Source organism: Mus musculus, chromosome 9 (genome assembly GCF_000001635.26).
Source record: "Mus musculus strain C57BL/6J chromosome 9, GRCm38.p6 C57BL/6J".
Taxonomy (NCBI): Eukaryota; Metazoa; Chordata; class Mammalia; order Rodentia; family Muridae; genus Mus; species Mus musculus.
In genome coordinates this window covers 101,180,509-101,199,160 of record NC_000075.6, presented here as the reverse complement: position 1 = coordinate 101,199,160, position 18,652 = coordinate 101,180,509, and the positions used below count along the sequence as shown (strand labels likewise).

The following is an 18,652-nucleotide window of genomic DNA, read 5'->3' as shown; positions in this document are numbered from 1 at the left end:
TTAGCATTATCTGAGAAGTTGCTATTCTTAGGTCCAACTGTAATGTTTCTAATTGTGGTGCTAGGAGTAGTGAGTGCTTTCTTTCCCAGAAGGCTCTGCATTCTCAACACGTACAGGTCAATTTCACATAACGCTACCACAAGAAGCAATAGGCCCTTTTGCAGGCTGTTTCTAACTGGAATATTATGAGCAGACGTTGCGAGTCACAGGCTGTATTTGGAAACCAGCTGCATGTCAGGACAAGCATGGATTGTGGTCCCAGGAGGCTGAGAGAATACAATGATTAAATATAATTTATTTGTGAGATAAGAAGAAAAAAGTATCTTTCTACTGACAAGACTGACACTGTCTTCGGAAGTGAGCTGCCCGCTTGGAAAGTAAACATTCACTTTCCAAAGATGATGATCAAGGAAACGTCCTTGCGAAGGGACCCGGATTTAAGGGGAGAGTTAGCTTTCCTAGCAAGGGGCTGCGATTTTGTTCTCCCATCACGGTTTAAGAAGAGGCTGAAGTCATTTCAGCAGACACAGGTTTGAAACTTGGGTGTTTCTTTTAAATGTTTTAATTACTAATACAACCCCCCCCCCCAGTAAACTAACACACAAATAATTTTATTACTCTCTTGTATCTTGATATTAGGTCAAGGAATTAATCTGTGTTCGCTATTCAGCTATTTACAGAAAGCTATTTGTAGAGGGATTCCAGCTGGTTTAAAAATAGAGCTTCTGGACCCGGAGTACAGTACTCACATTTTTATCCTGTAGGGAGGAATCCTGTTTTGCAGACAATAAATACAACTTACTAAATATTTATCAAGCATAGTAGAAAGCAAGAATTCCTGTAGAAAACTTATTTTTTTAAGTTTAAATCAGTAGATTTTATTACGATAATTATGAATGTTTGTCTGAAAGAATATGGATCTTGACATTTGTAAAAGCAGAGTATTTTTACTATATTTATTAGTGTGTGTATGATGTATGTGAGCACACATGTCATAACATACATGTAGAAATCAGAGAACAACTTTACAAAGTCAGTTCTTTCTTCCCCCTTTATGTAGGCCCTGGGGATCAAACTCTGGTCACCAGGAGTGTGTGGCAAATGCCTTTATCCACTGAACCATCTTAGCAGTTTCCATTTTTATATGGCAACAACTGTGTGTGTCTGCAGTACACTGTGGATGTGTAGACAATGAAGCATAACAATTTCTTCTAAATTTTAAATAAATGCCATCCTCTAGCAAGCTGATACTGATTGCAGCCTTCGATGACTAGTCTCTGCTACACTGCTTACTATCTTAGGGCCAGTGTCTATCTCACCACATAGGTTGCCTAACGTGGAATACAATACAAAAAAAAAGGGAGAAGGGACTATATAAATGCTAACTATCCAAATTCCAGCAAGGAGCCATAATTTTATAGTTATTCTGACCCAGAAAAACTTCAAATTTGGGGGGTGAGGTATATGACATTTCTTTTCTTTCTGTGTGTCAGAATGGTCAAATATTGGAAATATTATAATGACAATAGCAGTGGCTGTTCAGACTGACTACGTAATGCACTGATGCTGAAAAACTGAAGTAGATAATTGAGATACTTTTCCCAATGTATTCTTTTTTTTATTACTAGTCCTATACTGGACCAAAACAGCTTTAGTTTAAAATGAAGATATGTCAAGCCTGTTGGCAAATCAAGCAAAAAAAAAAATTACAATTTTTTAAAATCTATGTTTATAAAATCAGTTTTATTATACTACTTTAAGGTTTAAATTATGTGTCTTCTATTAACACAACTGCAAGCATATTAATAGAGCTGAAAGTTCAGAATAAATGCATTCTTTTTATATTATTTTTCCTTATTAACCAATGAATTAATAAATACTGTCTTATTAGTCATTTGCTTTGTATGAAGAAGTATACACACAGAAACGAGAACAGTAGGTTGTCAAGTGTTTGCCCATTCAGTTAACTTTGGCAGTGTTTGTTCTAAATGTGTTCATCTGTCAGCACAAATGCAGTGAACATTGAAGATCTTGCTCTAGAACTCAGCTTGTGTCCATACCCACTAGTACCAGTGGTCCTATTCTAATGCCATAATTGCCCTGAAATTAAACCTAACTTCCCTGCATAGCATACTGTGAAAATATTTTCAAGAAACAGAATTTTGATGATTGTATACTTACAGTCTCACAACCCTTTTTCTGCACAAAATAACACCACCTAGGCAGAGCCCCTGAAGAGCCGCCCTGTGTCAGTTTTAAGAATACTCTGTGGAGCTGCCGACTCATACGACTGTGCAGTGCTATTTGCAGATTTAGCATTAAGGCAAAGAAATGTTTTTCAAAGCAGATTATCACTTTGCTAGATCAAGAGAGGTTTATTAAACTTTAGATTGCTTTACAAATGGACATGATTATTTATTTTGAATCTAAAGGACTTTGCCAAATTCTGCATTGTTTGTAATCTCTTGAGAACCCCACTGTTTGGCTTTGTCACTTGTTGCCTTTCACAAGGACAAATGTGCTCAGCTCTGCTTGGAACCCTTTATCTCTGTTGCGTTCTGTTATTTCCTTTAGTGCCCACAATCTTCCAAAGACTGGGGATTATGATTTCTGTTTATTGCTGAAATTCTGAAAGACTGGGGAATGCTCCTGAGGTTCCCGACTAGTGAGCCCTCTCTGTTTACTGCTGTGGTTTATGTTCACTGCCCCCGTTTTCCTCTATGCTATTCCTTTCTTGACTATGGTTTATATGAGATCACTGTTTAGAGTAATTTTGAAAAGAAAGAACATTTGAATAATACTTTGTGTTCACAGTAAATTAAACAACAACTTAGGTCTGTGAAGGTAGCTTAGTGGCAGAGAACCTGCCTACCATCCACCAGTTCTGGGTGAGACTTCTAGCCGCCCCTCCCCCCCCAAAAAACCCCTAACTACTCAATAGCTGTGTTTATCTTTCATATTTTATGTAGCATCTAATTCATTGCCATGCTCATGACTCTTGTTAATTTAGAACCCTGCAAAACTTCATGAAATCCTTTATTATTTTTTTTCTGCTAGGAATCTCAGAACTGAATTTATTCTTCATTGGTTTAAAAAAAAAAAAAAAAAAAAGCTCCTAAAAAGCAGAGCCTATGGGGTTGGCAAGATGGGTCAGCAATTAGGGACTCTTGCTGCTCTTAGGGAGGACTTGAGAGATTGCCATCATCGACATAAGCTCATAACCACCTACCTAGAACTCCAGACCCTGTAGATCAGAAGCCCTCTTCTAACCTCCACTGCACCAGACATGTACGTGGTGCACAGACACACAAGAAGGCAAACACTCGTATCTGAATGGTGCTAGGCCTCCCTTGACCCTTTCCCTGATCCTGAGTAATATCTCTCCACTGCCTCCCCATTTCTCTTCACACTGTGCCTTCCACTGTCCCATGAAGTACACCACAAGTACTTTGGGGGAAAAGGAAAGATATAAACTATAAATTAACATTTACTTAACTGTAAAGACTGATTAAGATGAAATTAGTGACCCTGGTTCTTGCCTATTACAGTATACCAAAAATGAGTTAAATTTATATCTTAGAGAAAACACCCCGCTATCTTAGGGGAAGGAGCAAACAAACCAGAAGGTTTTTTTCTAAATATTTGTCAAGTGCTGGTAGTAATTCTACTTTGACAAAGTCAAACTAGAAAAAAACTAAAATATCCCATATCCCAAATACATTTCAATGTATATTTTCTTTTTAAAGAAGGAGTCTCATGAAGCCCAGGCTGAACTCCGACTTGCTAGATAGCAGAGGATGACCTATATAGCTCCTGACCCTCCTACCTTCCAAGTATTGGAACTACAAGCTTGTACCACCACAACAGGTTTTATTCAGGACTTGGCATTGAACCCACTGCCTTGTGGATGGTAGTCAAGTACTCTACCCACTGAGCTACATCCCCAGCCCCTAACTGTATATATTTTAGAAGGCCCTATGGTCACCACTATACCACCAATACAGACATTAGTTGTATAATTTTAAAGAATTTATCATTTCTTCCTTTGGAGGGGTAGAAATTAACACAAACACCAAAACCAGTTTTCAGAAAGAACATAACTAGTAAAGTTCCAAGAGACTAAGACTATACCTTAACCCCACTGGCTGTCCCAAAAAGCAACCTTTGCATTATTCCTGGGTAATTTTTTTGGTATATGTTCCTACCTGTACCACAAGTAGTTGGTTTGTATGGAATGATTTTAAAAGTCCAAAGATAAAAGTGTGTTTCCTTGTTTTTTTTTCCTATGAAGTTGCATTTGTTTGTTTGTTTGTTTGTTTATTGGCCTGTTGGATATATATATGAAACAGTATTCAACAATAAACCAGAATTTTATTTTTAGTTGTTCTGATAACAACAAAAAAGAATACATTTTAAGATCTTTATCAGCTGATGTTGTTATAGCTGATATTGGTCTTTGATTATCCTGAAATATTTGCCAACTAATAGATGGGAAAATTTACTGCAGGATTTTTAAACCATAAATGACTAAGTATTGACAAATAATATTTATTTAATATGGAAAACATTCCCTAGAAACATGCTTACTGCCTTCTAAAATGCTTACTTTAAAGTGAACCCTTGATCGCTACTGTCTCTAGTTGAAGGGTTTTTTGTATTTACACACTTCTTATTGCTGCTGAGAAATATATACTGTTTAGAATTTTTGTTTCTTATAATCACATTTTTCTTCCAGATTCAAAATAAACCAGAAAAGAAACCTGCAACATCATTTCCACCTGCAGCCACCCTTCCAAGTAGTCCCCAGCCGGCCTCCCCTGTTCCTTGTGTGAGTGATGTCGTGAATACACCGTTGTCCATAAACATTCCACAGTTCTATTTCCCTGAAGGACTCCCAGACACCTGCAGTAACCATGAACAGATCCTAAGCAGAATTGAAACTGCTTTCAAGGATATTGAAGATCAGAAAGCAGATATTCATGAAATGGGGAGAATTGCAAAGGTAACATAACTACTGAACGAACACACTATCCCTCTTCACTGCCTCTTTGCTCTGGCGTTAAGCACAGGTTTTAATTTTGGTCTTCCTATGATGAAAAGTATTTGATCTAATGCATCTCTAACAGTGTTCCTTCTTCATAGATTTCTTTTTCCTTTCTTCCTTCTCTTCTCTTCTCTTTCTTTCTTTCTTTTTTTATGTTTGAATTCATCTACCACTGTTGAGATCAGTAGTAGCTTTGCATAAAGCTCATTATTATAGCTTTAGCTATGATGTTTATTATTATCACTATCAATATCTTAATTACCTTTAAATTGCTGTGGTAAGACACTATTTCCAAGGCAGCTTATAGGAAAAAAAAGAGTCTCAAATAGCACACACACACACATACACACACACACACACACACACACACACACACACACACACACACACACGCACGCACGCACACACACAGAGTGTTTAGCAAAAGAGAAAACAAATCAAACAGAAAAAAGGAGTCTGTTAGGGTTTGCTTAGATTTTCAGCTCTATCTCTCTTTCTTCCTTCTTTCTTTTCTTCCTTCCTTCCTTCCTTCCTTCCTTCCTTCCTTCCTTCCTTCCTTTCTTTCTTTCTTTCTTTCTTTCTTTCTTTCTTTCTTTCTTTCTTTCTTTCTTAACCATAACTGACCCTGAACTCTCTTTGTAGACTAGACTGGCCTTAGAATTAAGCAATGTTTCCAAGCTGTACTTTAAGAGGTTAAAAGTTATAGAGGCCTGAGAGCCACATAGAAGCAAGTAGGAAGTCAAAGAACGCCTGAGACCCCCATGTACACTTCCATCTGGAAGGAATAATTTGTTTTTAATTTGAAAACTAATTCTTTGAGATAAAGTACCAACTCCTCCTCTTTGTATTTCAGTGCCTCCAGAGTCAGGCCCCAGAGATGCTTTCTAAAACTCCCTAATTCCTGTTTGCTACATGAGCCTAACTCTCTTGCCTGCTCACGAGTGTAGATATTTACTGCACTGTTCTACCTCTCCTTTGTGATGGATTTCCACTCCACTCCTACCAACTTCTCCAACATGTACTTTAAATACTTCCCTCTCTCCCATCATACTTGCAGAAGTGCCATTCTAATCATGCCCCACCTTTCCCCTAACTGACCCTACTGAGTGTTGTGTTGCTAGTAGTAAATGGATCACAACTAGAGTGATTTAAAGAAACTGAAAGGTAATTTTTTTCTTATTCTTTCTTTATCCTCTCCCCATGTTAGAACTTACTTGATAATTCTTAGATGTTTCTACTCCAGAAATAAGAGTTTACCTGTCTGTACTGTTTTACCTTGTGGAAAATAGTTCCACAAGAACTTACTAGAAGTCATAGAATGTGTTCATGTAAGGAAACAATTCCTTTTCTAGCATGTTGCTGTTTCTATGTATGTTACCTCCATGAACATGCACCAAATAAGCCATCTTCGGATAAATAACCATCTAAATTAGAGGTTCTCGTTTTAGGGTATTGACTTTTCCTACCCAGTTCCTTGAGCAGTAGCTACTGTGTTAGATGACAAATATGGTAAATTCCTTGGCTAGGCTAAAGCTACAGATCTAAATAGAAAATAGAAAATTTAGCAAGGATAAGTAAAATCTTCATTTGGAAGTAATTTGTAATACCAAAACTCCAGAGACTAGGGAAAGTATCTATAAAGAAAGGGGGTTGAAGCATTATAGATGCTAACCACAAAAAAAGAGATGACCAGGTCCTAAGACAGGTTCCAGAAACTACCGCCAAATAGGTTAGAAGCAGCTAGAAAATGTCTTCCAGATTAACGCTAAGAACATTTTTATAGACCTTGAGGAAGGGAAGCACATCAATATAAACTGGCTCTGTAGAGGAAGGCAGGACAGGGCAAAGCAGGGAGAGCTTCAGTGTAGGAGAGTCGTCTGCATTAGCTAGGTGAACAGTCAGAGTTTTTAAATCAACAAGGCTGGTTTCTAACATGCATGCACATGCGTGCGTGATAAAGCTATTTAGACGGCTTTGGAAGTGTGGTCTTGTCGGGGGAAGTGTGTCACTGGAAGTGAGCTTTGAGAGTATAAACCTTTCCATCATTTCTAGTTCACTCTCTGTTTCCTGCTTGAGGTTCAAGATTTACACTCTCAGCTTGCTCCCCTAGCCACCATGCCTGCACTCTGCCATCATAGACTTGTATTCCTCTAAATAAACTTTTCTGTGAGTTGCTCTGGTCATGGCACTGTATATCACAGCAGTAGAAAAGTAGCTAATACAAAGCCCATGCTGGCAATGAGTCCCTCATGGTCATAGGCCTGCAGCCTGTCCTGTCCTGTCCTGAATAAAGATTCCTGGAATCATCATCATCCCCTCCTCCTCGCCCTCTCCTTCTGCCTCCTCCTCCTCCTCTTCCTCTTCCTCTTCCTCCTCTCCCTCTCCTTCTTCCTCCTCCCTCTCCTTCCTCCTCCCTCTCTCCTTCTTCTTCCTCCTCTTCTTCCTCCTCTTCCTCTTCTTCCTCTTCCTCCTCTTCTTCCTCCTCTTCTTCCTCTTCCTCTTCCTCCTCTCCCTCTTCCTCCTCTTCTTCCTCCTCCTCTTCATCTTCTTCCTCCTCTTCTTCCTCCTCCTCTTCCTCTTCTTCCTCCTCTTCTTCCTCCTCCTCTTCCTCTTCCTTCTCTTCTTCCTCCTCCTCTTCACCTTCTTCCTCTTTTTCTTCCTCCTCTCCCTCTTCCTCCTCCTCCTTCTCCTCTTCCTCCTCCTCTTCTTCCTCCTTCTCTTCTTCTTCTTCCTCCTCCTTCCTTCCTTCTTCTAAATATTACCAGCCCCTTGTCTAAGCAGCCTCCTCGCAGCCTACTGATCTGGCTCTCCCACTGTTGTCCTTTAGTAGCACTTTCCTGCTCCATAGACAAGTAGACAGACTAGAATAAAGGCAGGGAAGGGTCTTTTGGTGGTGGGAACAAAGGAAGGACTTTTAACAGTTACATAATATGACAGTTGCCTGTATTGAAGCCAACACTGTGGAGGAGTTTTAAAGCCAAAGTTGTTTTCCTTTGCTAAGCATTTAGCTAACTATTTACTATTTGTGCTAGTAATCATACGGCATAGCAGCCATTTTACATATATATTACTAGGTTAATTTTAAGATAGCCCAAAATTCTTAAAAGCCAAATCTTTGTATTAACTGCTCTTAGACATTAACTGTTAGCTTAGATAGCGAAATATACTGAAATGAGAGTGTATATATATTTTTACCACAAAAGTTATTTTGAACCAGACATGATAGCACATGTTTGTGATCCCACCATTCAGGAAGTTAGAGTGACACAATGTTGAGTTAAATCTGGTGTGAGACAAAGCCCTGTCTCAAAAATAAAAGTCATGGTTATGTTCATTTGTTTTGCTTACATTTTTTTGGTTGTTGAGACTGCTATAGGTCAAGCTGTACTTGAACTTGTTTTTTTTTTAACACTGTATCAACTAATTTTATTAAATTCTGCCTGTTTATTCCTTAATATTTATTTATTATTATTTGTGTGTGTGTCCACAGAGACCAGAAGAGGGAGGGCCTCAGATTCCTCAGAGCTGGAGTTACGGTGGTTGTAAGCCTCTTGCTGTGGGTGCTGGGAACAAGATGGATCCTCTGCAGGAGCAGAGTGTTCCTCGGCCAACTAACTCTCCAGCCCTGTCTCTTTATCCTTAAAACCACTTGTTTTACAAATGACTTTATTTAACCTAGCTTTTACTTGGCTCCTGTTTCTTAGCACTTAACTAAATTGTGTTTATTTTCAACAATCTCTAGTCTTTTTTTTTCTTTTTTCTTTTTTTTTTTTTGGCCTTGAGGCAGTCAACTGTGTCTCTAGCACTTACTGTCCATTGTCCTACAGCAGGTTAATGTAGAAAAGGGAGAAGAGAGACTGCCATTAAAGAACAGCGAGGGAGGAGATTGTCAGAGCAGTAAATGAATGTTTATGGGTTCTTGCAGTTTATAAAAATGTTTGGAAACCCAGCTTATGTTTGTAACCCACTCTTAGTGGCACTCAAGTGTAGCTATAAAGACTGGAGTCAGTTTTTTAAGTGCATAGAAAACCATGTTTATGCAATCGGCATCTGTTGGTCTCTTTCAACCTGTTCATCATAGACCTCACATAGCCACAGGGAACTTAATGTCCATTAATGCCTGGTTAAATTTTTAGGGGGTACTTTATAATTTTTTTCACATTTCTTCAAGTGATGGTGGAAAAAGTGATTCAGAAATAACCCTAAGAGGGCAATGTAGACATAGGAACTGAGCAACAGAGAGAAAAACATCTGTCACAGACAGGGCCTCTAGGATGCACTGAAGGAAACAAAGGAAGCTCTCATCTGGATCCTGAGAAGCACCCCCCCAAGCCCCCTCCCCTGGCTCCTCTCTGCAGGTAGGTACAGCACCATCTGGACCAACTGTACATTGTGACTTAGAGGAGAGCACCTTTGTACTTCAGTTCTTCTACCAAGTAGGATAAAAAAATAAAAATAACCTACTCTTCTGCATGGAAAAATCATGTGAACTCCATGAAGTAACAGCTTTGAGAACACTGTAACACACTGAAAGAACATGGCAGATAGGAAATAATCTCCTGCACATATCAGAACAGCCTGGCTTTAAGATTCTGACTGTTGTTGGCCATTCTTAGATCAAATCACAGGTGTCAGTCTGGTTTCCTTTACTCAGATGACTTTAATTACCACATTCATTCTTACTTTTGCTTCTGCTAAAGCTGTTTTCTACATGTATTTTCTGGATCACTTGACACCCGTTGTCTTCCTTAAAACCTGGTTCATTCACACTGGCCCATTCTCTCCTGTGTTGCTAAAGACCCCGTTAGGTGCTCTCAGATGTATGTCACTTACTCCCCAGGCTCTTCCTGGTCTCCTGGCTCCCTTTATCCTAACTCGTTTACTTTCAGTAAATGTAGCCAACCATGTGTTTCTTTACAATAGGCCTGGTATGGGTGCACGGGCCTTGCCATCAGGATTTTACCCATTTTTCCCCTGACTGTGTTTGCTAGGCCCAATACTTCCATGCTGCCTAACACTCAGGTACTCTGAGAAAAGGATGACCTTTTCTAAGCTGTTTCAAAGCATTGTCATTGGTATAGTTTATCTTCGGGATTTTGCCTTTGAATCATAATGAGTTCATGTAGTAACGTCTTGGTGACTTATACTACTCCTTATGAGCTGACATACCTGCACTTTAACAGCAATCATAGAAAGAAAAGGTTTTTTTTCTCCCCTCACTTACAGACAGGACTTTTTATTTTTATGCCTTTCTGCATCATTATTTTCAGCTACTAATTTTTTTCTATTTTTTTCTACTCTGCACATTTTATTTAAATGTATTTCTTTTCATGAAATATTTTAATGTTTTCCTTCTTCCAATTCCTCCCAGACCCCACCAATAACCTTAAATGTTCTCTATCTCTCAAATAAACACATGCGTGCGCATACGCATACACATACATACATATACACAGAGAGAGAGACAGAGACAGAGAGAGAGAGAGAGAGAGAGAATCAGAACAACCAACCAAAAGACCAATAAGACAAAAAAATGCCAAAAGGTAACAAAAAGTCCACCCCCAAAACAATGGAGTCCATTTGCATTGGCCACCTACTTGCTCCTAGATATAGTTCTTGCCCTGGAGTGTGGTTGATACACCCAGTGACATTAGAGAACATTGATTTTCCCTTTGCCAGCGGGTATCAATTGCAAATTCTATCTCAGTTAGGGGTGAGACCCTATGTCTACTTCCTCATCGCAGTGCTAGGACTCCCTCTGGCTGGAGTGTGTGCAGTCTTGTGTGTGCCGCCACACTCTCTGTGCATTCATATGGACATCAATCCTGTTTTATCTGAAGGCCCTATTTTCTTCGAGTCATTGATTACCTCTTACTCTTACATTTTCCCTGCTCCCTCCTCTGCACAGATCCCTGAGCCATGAGCTAAGGGCTTTGGTCAAGACATCCCATGTAAAACTGAGTGCTCCAACGCCTCTCACTCTGTACATTGTCCACTAGTGTTAATTCTCATCCACTGTAAGAAGCTTCCATAATGATGGTTGAGTGTTGCACTGATCTGTGGGTATAGCATATGTTCCTTTAGCAGAATAATAGTAGTAGGCTTGGGAGAAAAAATCTCAACACAAGAGAATGAAAGCTACTGAGTAGTAGAAGTTGCACTACAAAAGGTGATAAGCACGTATCTCCTGGACGGGTTTCAGCTGAAGTTGGTGATTCTCCTGATATCGAGCTGGAAACTCTTCTAGTTCTGAATAAATTCTTGATTGACTCAAGTAGTAAAGTTTCAAATTCTTTGGCAAGCCACTTCTGTTTTGGCTTTTTTTTTTTTTCTTCATCGCTCTGGTCAATGCCTGTCTCTTCTGAAGTTCACACTCAGTCAAAGGGATGATCTTCCCAATATAGGAAGACTATTCAAGTCACCGTTTCCTTACTAGAACCACCATACTACTTCCAAGAAACCATAACCATCATTGTTCCTGGAGGAAGCAGTCTTTTATTTCTGCCTGTTCTGTTTTTACTTTCCTTGGCTTGAATCTTGCTTTCCACATATTCATCTCTAGCATGAGCTAGCAGCAGTCTTGGGATCTCCCATGTCCAACCAGGTATTCCTCAGGAGCCACTGAGGGGCTCCTGTGCAGAGTTTCATAGCAGGAGTAACTTACCCTAAACCCAAGGTAGACATCTAGTCTGCCTCCAAAGGAAACTCTTCCCTCTGCAGGACAATGATGTACAATGAAAGTATCTTTATCTTCTAACAAACAACATGGGACCCCCCTTCACAGAGTTCTGGACTGGGAAGACACTTTCCATGTGTGTATAGAATTAGAAAGATTTGGAGTCTTTCTCTACTAATCTTTCTGTGTTAATGATTATTGGAAATACATTTCCCTTTAAGGAAAAATTGCTAATTTTGTAAGAACTTTTTCTTATAAGAGTAAATAGATACTATTTAAGGATAATTTTTAATTAAAGCAGAACATCTTATTAAGGAGAAGAAAAGCTGGTGCTTTTTAGAATCTTGAAGTTTTATTCTAGGTTCTTAACAAAATTTTTATAATGCACAAAATTTTATAATGCATAAAAAGATTACTTGGGATTTTCCAACATATAAATGAATGATAGCATTTTGTTGCCTACCTTCCATCTTTTACTTGAATTATAACCACTTAAATGGATTTTATAGATGTTTCCTTGCACAGCTGAGAGTTTTCAGGAGAGGATCAAATTGTTTGTGTGGGTGTGGGTGTGGGTGTGGTGCAGGTGTCCTCAGGGGTCAGAGGTATCAGATGACCCTGGAGCTGGAGTTATAGGCAGTTGGGAGCTACCTGATATGAGTGCTAGGAATCAAACTCTGGCCCTTTGTGAGAGCACTATGCTTTCTTGGCCACCAAGTCATCTCTACAGTCTCTTTTCTAGTTTAGCTTTTTGATTGCTTGTTATTGTCATTGTTTTGTAAACCTAGAGCTTACTAACAATAGGCAAAGAGAAATAAGGAAGTCAGTAGTAGAGTATTTTAACAGCAAGTGACCTGGTAATAAAAATGACTGCATTTTCTGTTCAAAAAAATGAAGAACATATACAACCAGAAGTTAGACATTTTTTTCTAGAAGGTAGAAAAATATGTAATGTAAGAGTAGCAGGAAGAAAGCCGGGCAGTGGTGGCGCACGCCTTTAATCCCAGCACTTGGGAGGCAGACACAGAGGCAGGTGGATTTCTGAGTTCGAGGCCAGCCTGGTCTACAGAGTGAGTTCCAGGACAGCCAGGGCTACACAAAGAAACCCTGTCTAAAAAAAGTAAATTAAATAAATAAATAAAGAGTAGCAGGAAGAGACGCTGAGTTTTTGCAACTATTAATGGTAAGTGAATCACTTTGGAAAAAAGAAATGTCTCTCCACTTGCTTCCCTAAACATGTAGCCCTCTATTTTGTTCTTCCACTCTCCCTCCTTCTCCCTCTCTCTCTTTGGCCACAACAGCCTTCTATCTACTCTGGCATGACAGGTAATGTCCATGTCTCTTCTGGCCATGCCATCTCTTCCCTTCCCTTAGCTTACTCTGTCTAATTGGTGTTGTTTGCAGGTCTGTGGCTGTCCACTCTATTGGAAAGCCCCCATGTTCAGGGCTGCAGGAGGAGAGAAGACTGGATTTGTGACAGCACAGTCATTCATTGCCATGTGGAAAAAGTAAGTATGTGAGCAGTCATTCTGAGGCTAGCAACAAATTGTGTGGTCCTTATTAATGGTATTTATCCTATTAGCTTATTCATTTTCTTTGTATCTTACACGTACAAGTTCTCTGCACAAGACTTTGTCTTTTATGCCTTTAAATAATTCCAGGTATGATGACACATTCCTGTAATCTTACCACTGGGTAGGCAGAGGCAAGCAGATCTGTGAGTTTGAATCCAGCCTGGTCTACATAGGTATTCCAGGCTAGCCAGGGCTATCTACTAAGACCCTGTCTCAAGAACAGGGCTAGAGAGATGGCTGAGAAGTTGATAGCACTGCTGATCTTAGGGGCAATGACCTTAGGGTGATTCCTAGCATCCACATGACTGAGCCTTCTGTATCTCTAGTTCTTGCCTCCTCAGGTACCAGGCATGCATGTGGTACATACAAACAGAACACCAGTACACATAATTTTTTTCTAGTTTTTAATACTGTATCTTTAAACAGTAAAGCAAATCTGCCGAAATACTTTTAAATAGCTATTTTTGGCAGTTTTTTTTCTTGGTTTTACCTATAAAAGTAAAGAGTAAGCATTTAAATCCAATAGTAATGATAGAAGTAAATAAAGATTCTCTTTGAAGGGCAGAACCATGTGTATCACAAGAAAAGCATTCCTGCAGGCTAGAGAGGTGATTCTATGGATAAGAGTGCAAATATGAGGACTTAAGTTCAAATCCCTAGCACCCACATAAAAATCCAGGAATGGTTGTATGTACCTGTAACCCAAGCATGAGACACAGAAACAGAGATAGCAGGATCTCATTTGCCACCCAGTCTTATGGAAACTTCAGGTTCAGTGACAGATGCTGCTTTAAATGAATAAAGAGTTGTAAAGAGGTAGAAAGTGCATGTCCTCTGGCCAGCACAGCACACATGCACTGTGCCTGCACATCCCTGTGAGTGCACTGTTCTCTCCTCCCCACCCCAACACACATACACACACACTCCAGAATAAATTTTAAAAAGAAAAATATACATACAGTCTTAAATATCCAATGGAAAATTGTATCGAGTTGATTTATCAAAATCCTTGCATTCTTACAGAATATAGATATATGGCTTTTCTACATGGGGGTTCTCTGTGTAGCTGCCCTGGCTGTCATGGAGCCGTCTTTGTAGACCAAGCAGGCCTGGGATTCACAAAGATCTACCTACCTCTGTCTTATGTAACACAGGCTGGGCTCATACTCACTAGTGATGACTCAGACCTTCTGACCTTCCTGCTTCCATTTCTCACGTTGAGGACTTGACAGGTGTGTGTTACTACGACACCAGGTGGGTGCAGGGCTGAGGACTGACTCCAAGGCTTTGTACATGCTGGCAAACACTCCATCAGCAGAGCTGTGTTTTGTTCCCTAGGTGTTATTTCTTAAAACACTACATAGGAGAGTCGGTTCTCAACCTTTCTAATGTTGTGACCTTTGAATACAGTTCTTTGAGTTTTGTTGACCTCCAGTCATAAAATTATTTCAGTGCTATGTCATAACTTATTTTGCTACTGTTATGAACCATAATATAAATATCTAATATGCAGGATATCTAATATGTGACTTCCACAAGCACACAAAGTAGTCCTGACCCACAGACTAAGAACTGCTAATTTAGGAGCTTAGAGCCAGTGACTTAGTTAGGGTTTCTACTGCTGTGATGAAACACCATAACTAAAAAGCAATTTGGGGAGGAAAGGTCCATACTGCTATTCATCATAGAAGGAAGTTAAGAACTCAAGCAGGGCAGGAACCTGGGGACAGGAGCTAATGCAGAGACCGTGGAGGGGTACTCCTTACTGGCTTGCTCTCCATGGATTGCTCAATCTGCTTTCTGATAGAACCCAGGACCACCAGCCTAGGAATGGAACCACCCACAGTGGGCTGGGCCTTACATGGAAAATGCCTTACAGCTGGACCTTGTGGAGTCCTCTTCTCCATCAAGGTTCCCTCCTTTCAGATGACTCTAGTTTCTGTGTCTAACATAAGTCTAGCCAGCACAGTCAATCTCCCCTTTTAACTAATAAGCCTTCTTTGTACATATTCTTCTTGCTTTTTCTGGCCTACATACCTTTCCTCCTAGTAAAATGGAAATACTATTTACTTACTATTTAAAACACACACATAATATCAGTAGAATTAAACTTAGAGGATCCTTCTAATTCCTTCATACTCCTCAAAGGATCTTAGTTGTGATATTTGAAAACAAATGATTAATAAATGCATTCCTGGTCTTAAAATTTCCAACAGTAAATCACATTCTTTATTGTATTAGGACTGAAGTGGTAAGGGTATGCAAGACACTATCAGTTAGTATACTTCTTTACAGAACTCCACCCAAGCCAAAGGTTACAAGTACTTCCTATTGTCCCAGTGTATTTCTGGATTGGTTCTGAGTTGTTCAGATACCAAGGAATTGAAGAGCCTTAGGGGAATCTACACCAACTGGACAACACTACAGCGAGAGGAAAAGTAAGAGACTTCTTCAAAGCTAGTGGTGCACATCTTGAGTCCCAGCACTTGGGAGGCAGAGGCAGGCGAATTTCTGAGTTCCAGGCCATCCTGGTCTACAGAGTGAGTTCCAGGACAGCCGGGGCTATACAGAGAAACCCTGTCTCTAACCCCTCCCCCCCAAAAAACCAGAAGTAGCACAAAGAAAGGAAAGACAAAAAAAAAGTACTAATGAGCAGCATGCACTGACAGAGGAAAAAGCATTTGCCCTTGGGGTGGTTTTTTTCTTATTTAATAAAATTATTTTGAGAATTTTATACATGAGTACTATATTTATATCATTTCTACCCTGCCTCCCAACTTCTCCCTTGGTAGTCTCCAAATCTAGAACACGGAACAGGAAAAGATCCTAAGGCCTGAATAGTAGGAACCCCCATCACAGTCTACATAACACGTCCCAGGCCAGCCAGGGCTATAGACAGACTTTCATAAAAACAGACAAACATCACAGAGAACTCAGCTTCGTCTACTCCTTTCCCAGTAGCAAAATCAGAATTTGAACTGAGAATTTTGGGTTTAATTAGAATATAAAACCAGTAAAAACCAGTAGTAAGATTTAAGAATTTAAATTTATAGATGATTGGGCTTCTTCAACTCTCTTCCTTTCTTCTTTCAACTATCTATCCAGGTAGATGCCTGGCCCTGAGAAGTCCTCATCTGTAACATGAACTAGAATGTAAAGGGTTAAATAACCCACATGGCCCTTGTCAGAGGCCTCTTTAGTCAGTGAGCTCAGTATTGTTAGCCAAAAACTACCTAGCAGTCTAGGAAAAAGGCAAGATGTGAGTGTTGATTAAGAGCAAACTGTAAACAAACTGGAGATTAAAAATAAATAGGAAACAGTCTAGCAGAAGAGATATCATATCTAAACAGAATCTGTTGATATTATATTTTTAATATTCCAGGACAGCATGAGTAACGGAGGCTGACTATAGCAAAGCACAACTTGTGTCTAGTTAGATTTACATGTTTACTGGGAAAGTCGCAGCCAGCTTTTAATTGAGACTGTCTCTGAGAGGGTAGACAGAGCAGCACAGCAGTAATGGCCCCCGCAGTCACATCCATCCATTGAAATGAGCTGCCATCTCTGAGGGAAAGCAACTTCTGCAGAAGAGTAAAGGAACAGAAAGTCATGATGGGCAAGTCTGCAGAAACTGCTCACCAAGGGAGTTACAGGGCACCAGCAGCATTCCAATCCCTCGGTGGGAAAGTCCTACTGAATGAGTGTACACTGTCAGTTACTAAAATGGTGTGGGCGCCCTCTAGTGGGACCTCCTCTTAAATGCCATTTAAAAGTCAGATTCTGTAAGGCAGGCTCAAGGGTGAGTATTTAGGAACACTGAGTGAGTGAATGATGGTTTGAGTTACCATCCCTAGGAATGGGATTTGAGTTTTTGAAGTTTTTTGTGATTTTCACCCTTCATAGCAAGCAGTTTGAGTATTTTATATAAAATGTTTAAGCCAAGCATAAGGGTTCATGCCTGTAATCCCCGCACTTTGAAAGCTGATGTAAGAAGATTGCTATGAATTCCTGCATAGTGTGGGCTGCAATATAAGATACCATATTTTAAGACCAAAAAGTATTCAAGCACAAAGAATAACTAGAAGGTGATAATATAGAATTACAATATTTTGACATAGACACATGCATCCTGGCTTACTCTGTTAGTGAGAGCTGTATAGAATTTGAAGTTGAATAGTGAAGTCCTAAGCATAAGGAAATCATTTCCCTGCTGTCAGAGTGCCTTTGGGCTGGATTTAGAACAAGCACCTTAAATTCTCCCCTCCTCTTACGAGCTCTGCACTGGGTGTTGCCCAGACGCTGTAATGACTCTCTCACCAGGCATCTGTGCATGCGGCCCTCCTCACCACAACACTTCTTTCTTTCCTATTTTTCTCTGCTGGAAATCTCACGGGCCTGCTCTGTGCTTTCATGACAGCTGTACTCATTACTCAATACCGCAGTGGTTCCACAGTCGTATGATTCTGTTGGAAACCAAACACTGAACTGTACATTCCTTATAGGGAATAAAACTATCTCATTTTCTTTTATCCAAACCCATTCAAGGCCAGATAAAATACCTGACATACAGTTTGCATTCAATAATCAATTTGATTAATGAAGGAAAATCAGAAAATCTGGAGTTAATAATTAGATATAGATGATAAGAAAAAATTAAATGACCCCAAAGTTTCAAACCCAGAAAACAAAGTCTGAGTAGCACCCTTTTCCCTATTGTTATTGTTCTGGGTTTTGTTTTCAAGACACGGTTTCTGTCCTGGAACTAGCTGTCCTGGAACTAGTTCTGTAGTCCAGGCTGGCCTCAAACTCACCAAGATTGCCCTAGTTCTGCCTCCCAAGTGTTGGCATTAAAGTCATGTGCCACCTCTGCCTGGCTTAGCACCACCATTTTTACAAAAACTAACAAACATAAAAAACAAAGTCCAGGAAAAAGTAGTTGTTTTGCTTTTTCAGTGCTTTGACTTTTCTGTCAGGGTCTATGGAACTATGGTTGGAGGTGAGGAATTCTAGAAAGTCAGAACACGTGACAGAGGGCTTCGTCCCGAAGCTTGTTCTTTAAAAGTCAGAGTTTAAAGCCCCGTGAGGCTTAACTGAATGAGCCTTCTCCCTAATAACACATTTACCTTTATCAGTTAGTTTCACCCCATGGTCTCGGTCTCAAAAACATCCCAGAAGAAAAGTTCACCATCCTGTAATTGACACTCCTTTGACAAAAACCAGAAGCATGGAAGCCATGGTCAGGGGTAACAGTAGTAGGGGACTTGCACAAAGCTTACCCTTTAATTCCCAGCACTGAAAATGAAAAGACAAAGAACATTTGATTCTTAATCTAAATAGCACCCAAGTCAGCCTAAAATT

General features: G+C 39.8%; 1 protein-coding gene across 7 annotated transcripts in view; it reads left to right on the top strand.

The window, feature by feature from the left end:
- The window catches only part of Ppp2r3a (protein phosphatase 2, regulatory subunit B'', alpha), a 146,844-nt gene that overhangs the window by 52,672 nt on the left and 75,520 nt on the right, over positions 1 to 18,652 (top strand). For 5 of the 7 annotated variants that reach the window (NM_001161362.3, XM_017313347.2, XM_006511704.4 and 2 more), the window contains 2 exons: positions 4,736 to 5,002; positions 13,125 to 13,228. In NM_001161362.3, the coding sequence (NP_001154834.1) occupies positions 4,736 to 5,002; positions 13,125 to 13,228 (371 nt within the window). Of the gene's footprint in view, positions 1 to 87; positions 531 to 4,735; positions 5,003 to 13,124; positions 13,229 to 18,652 lie in introns of those variants that run through there. The other 2 variants (NM_172144.3, XR_001778885.2) reach the window with 2 other exon arrangements.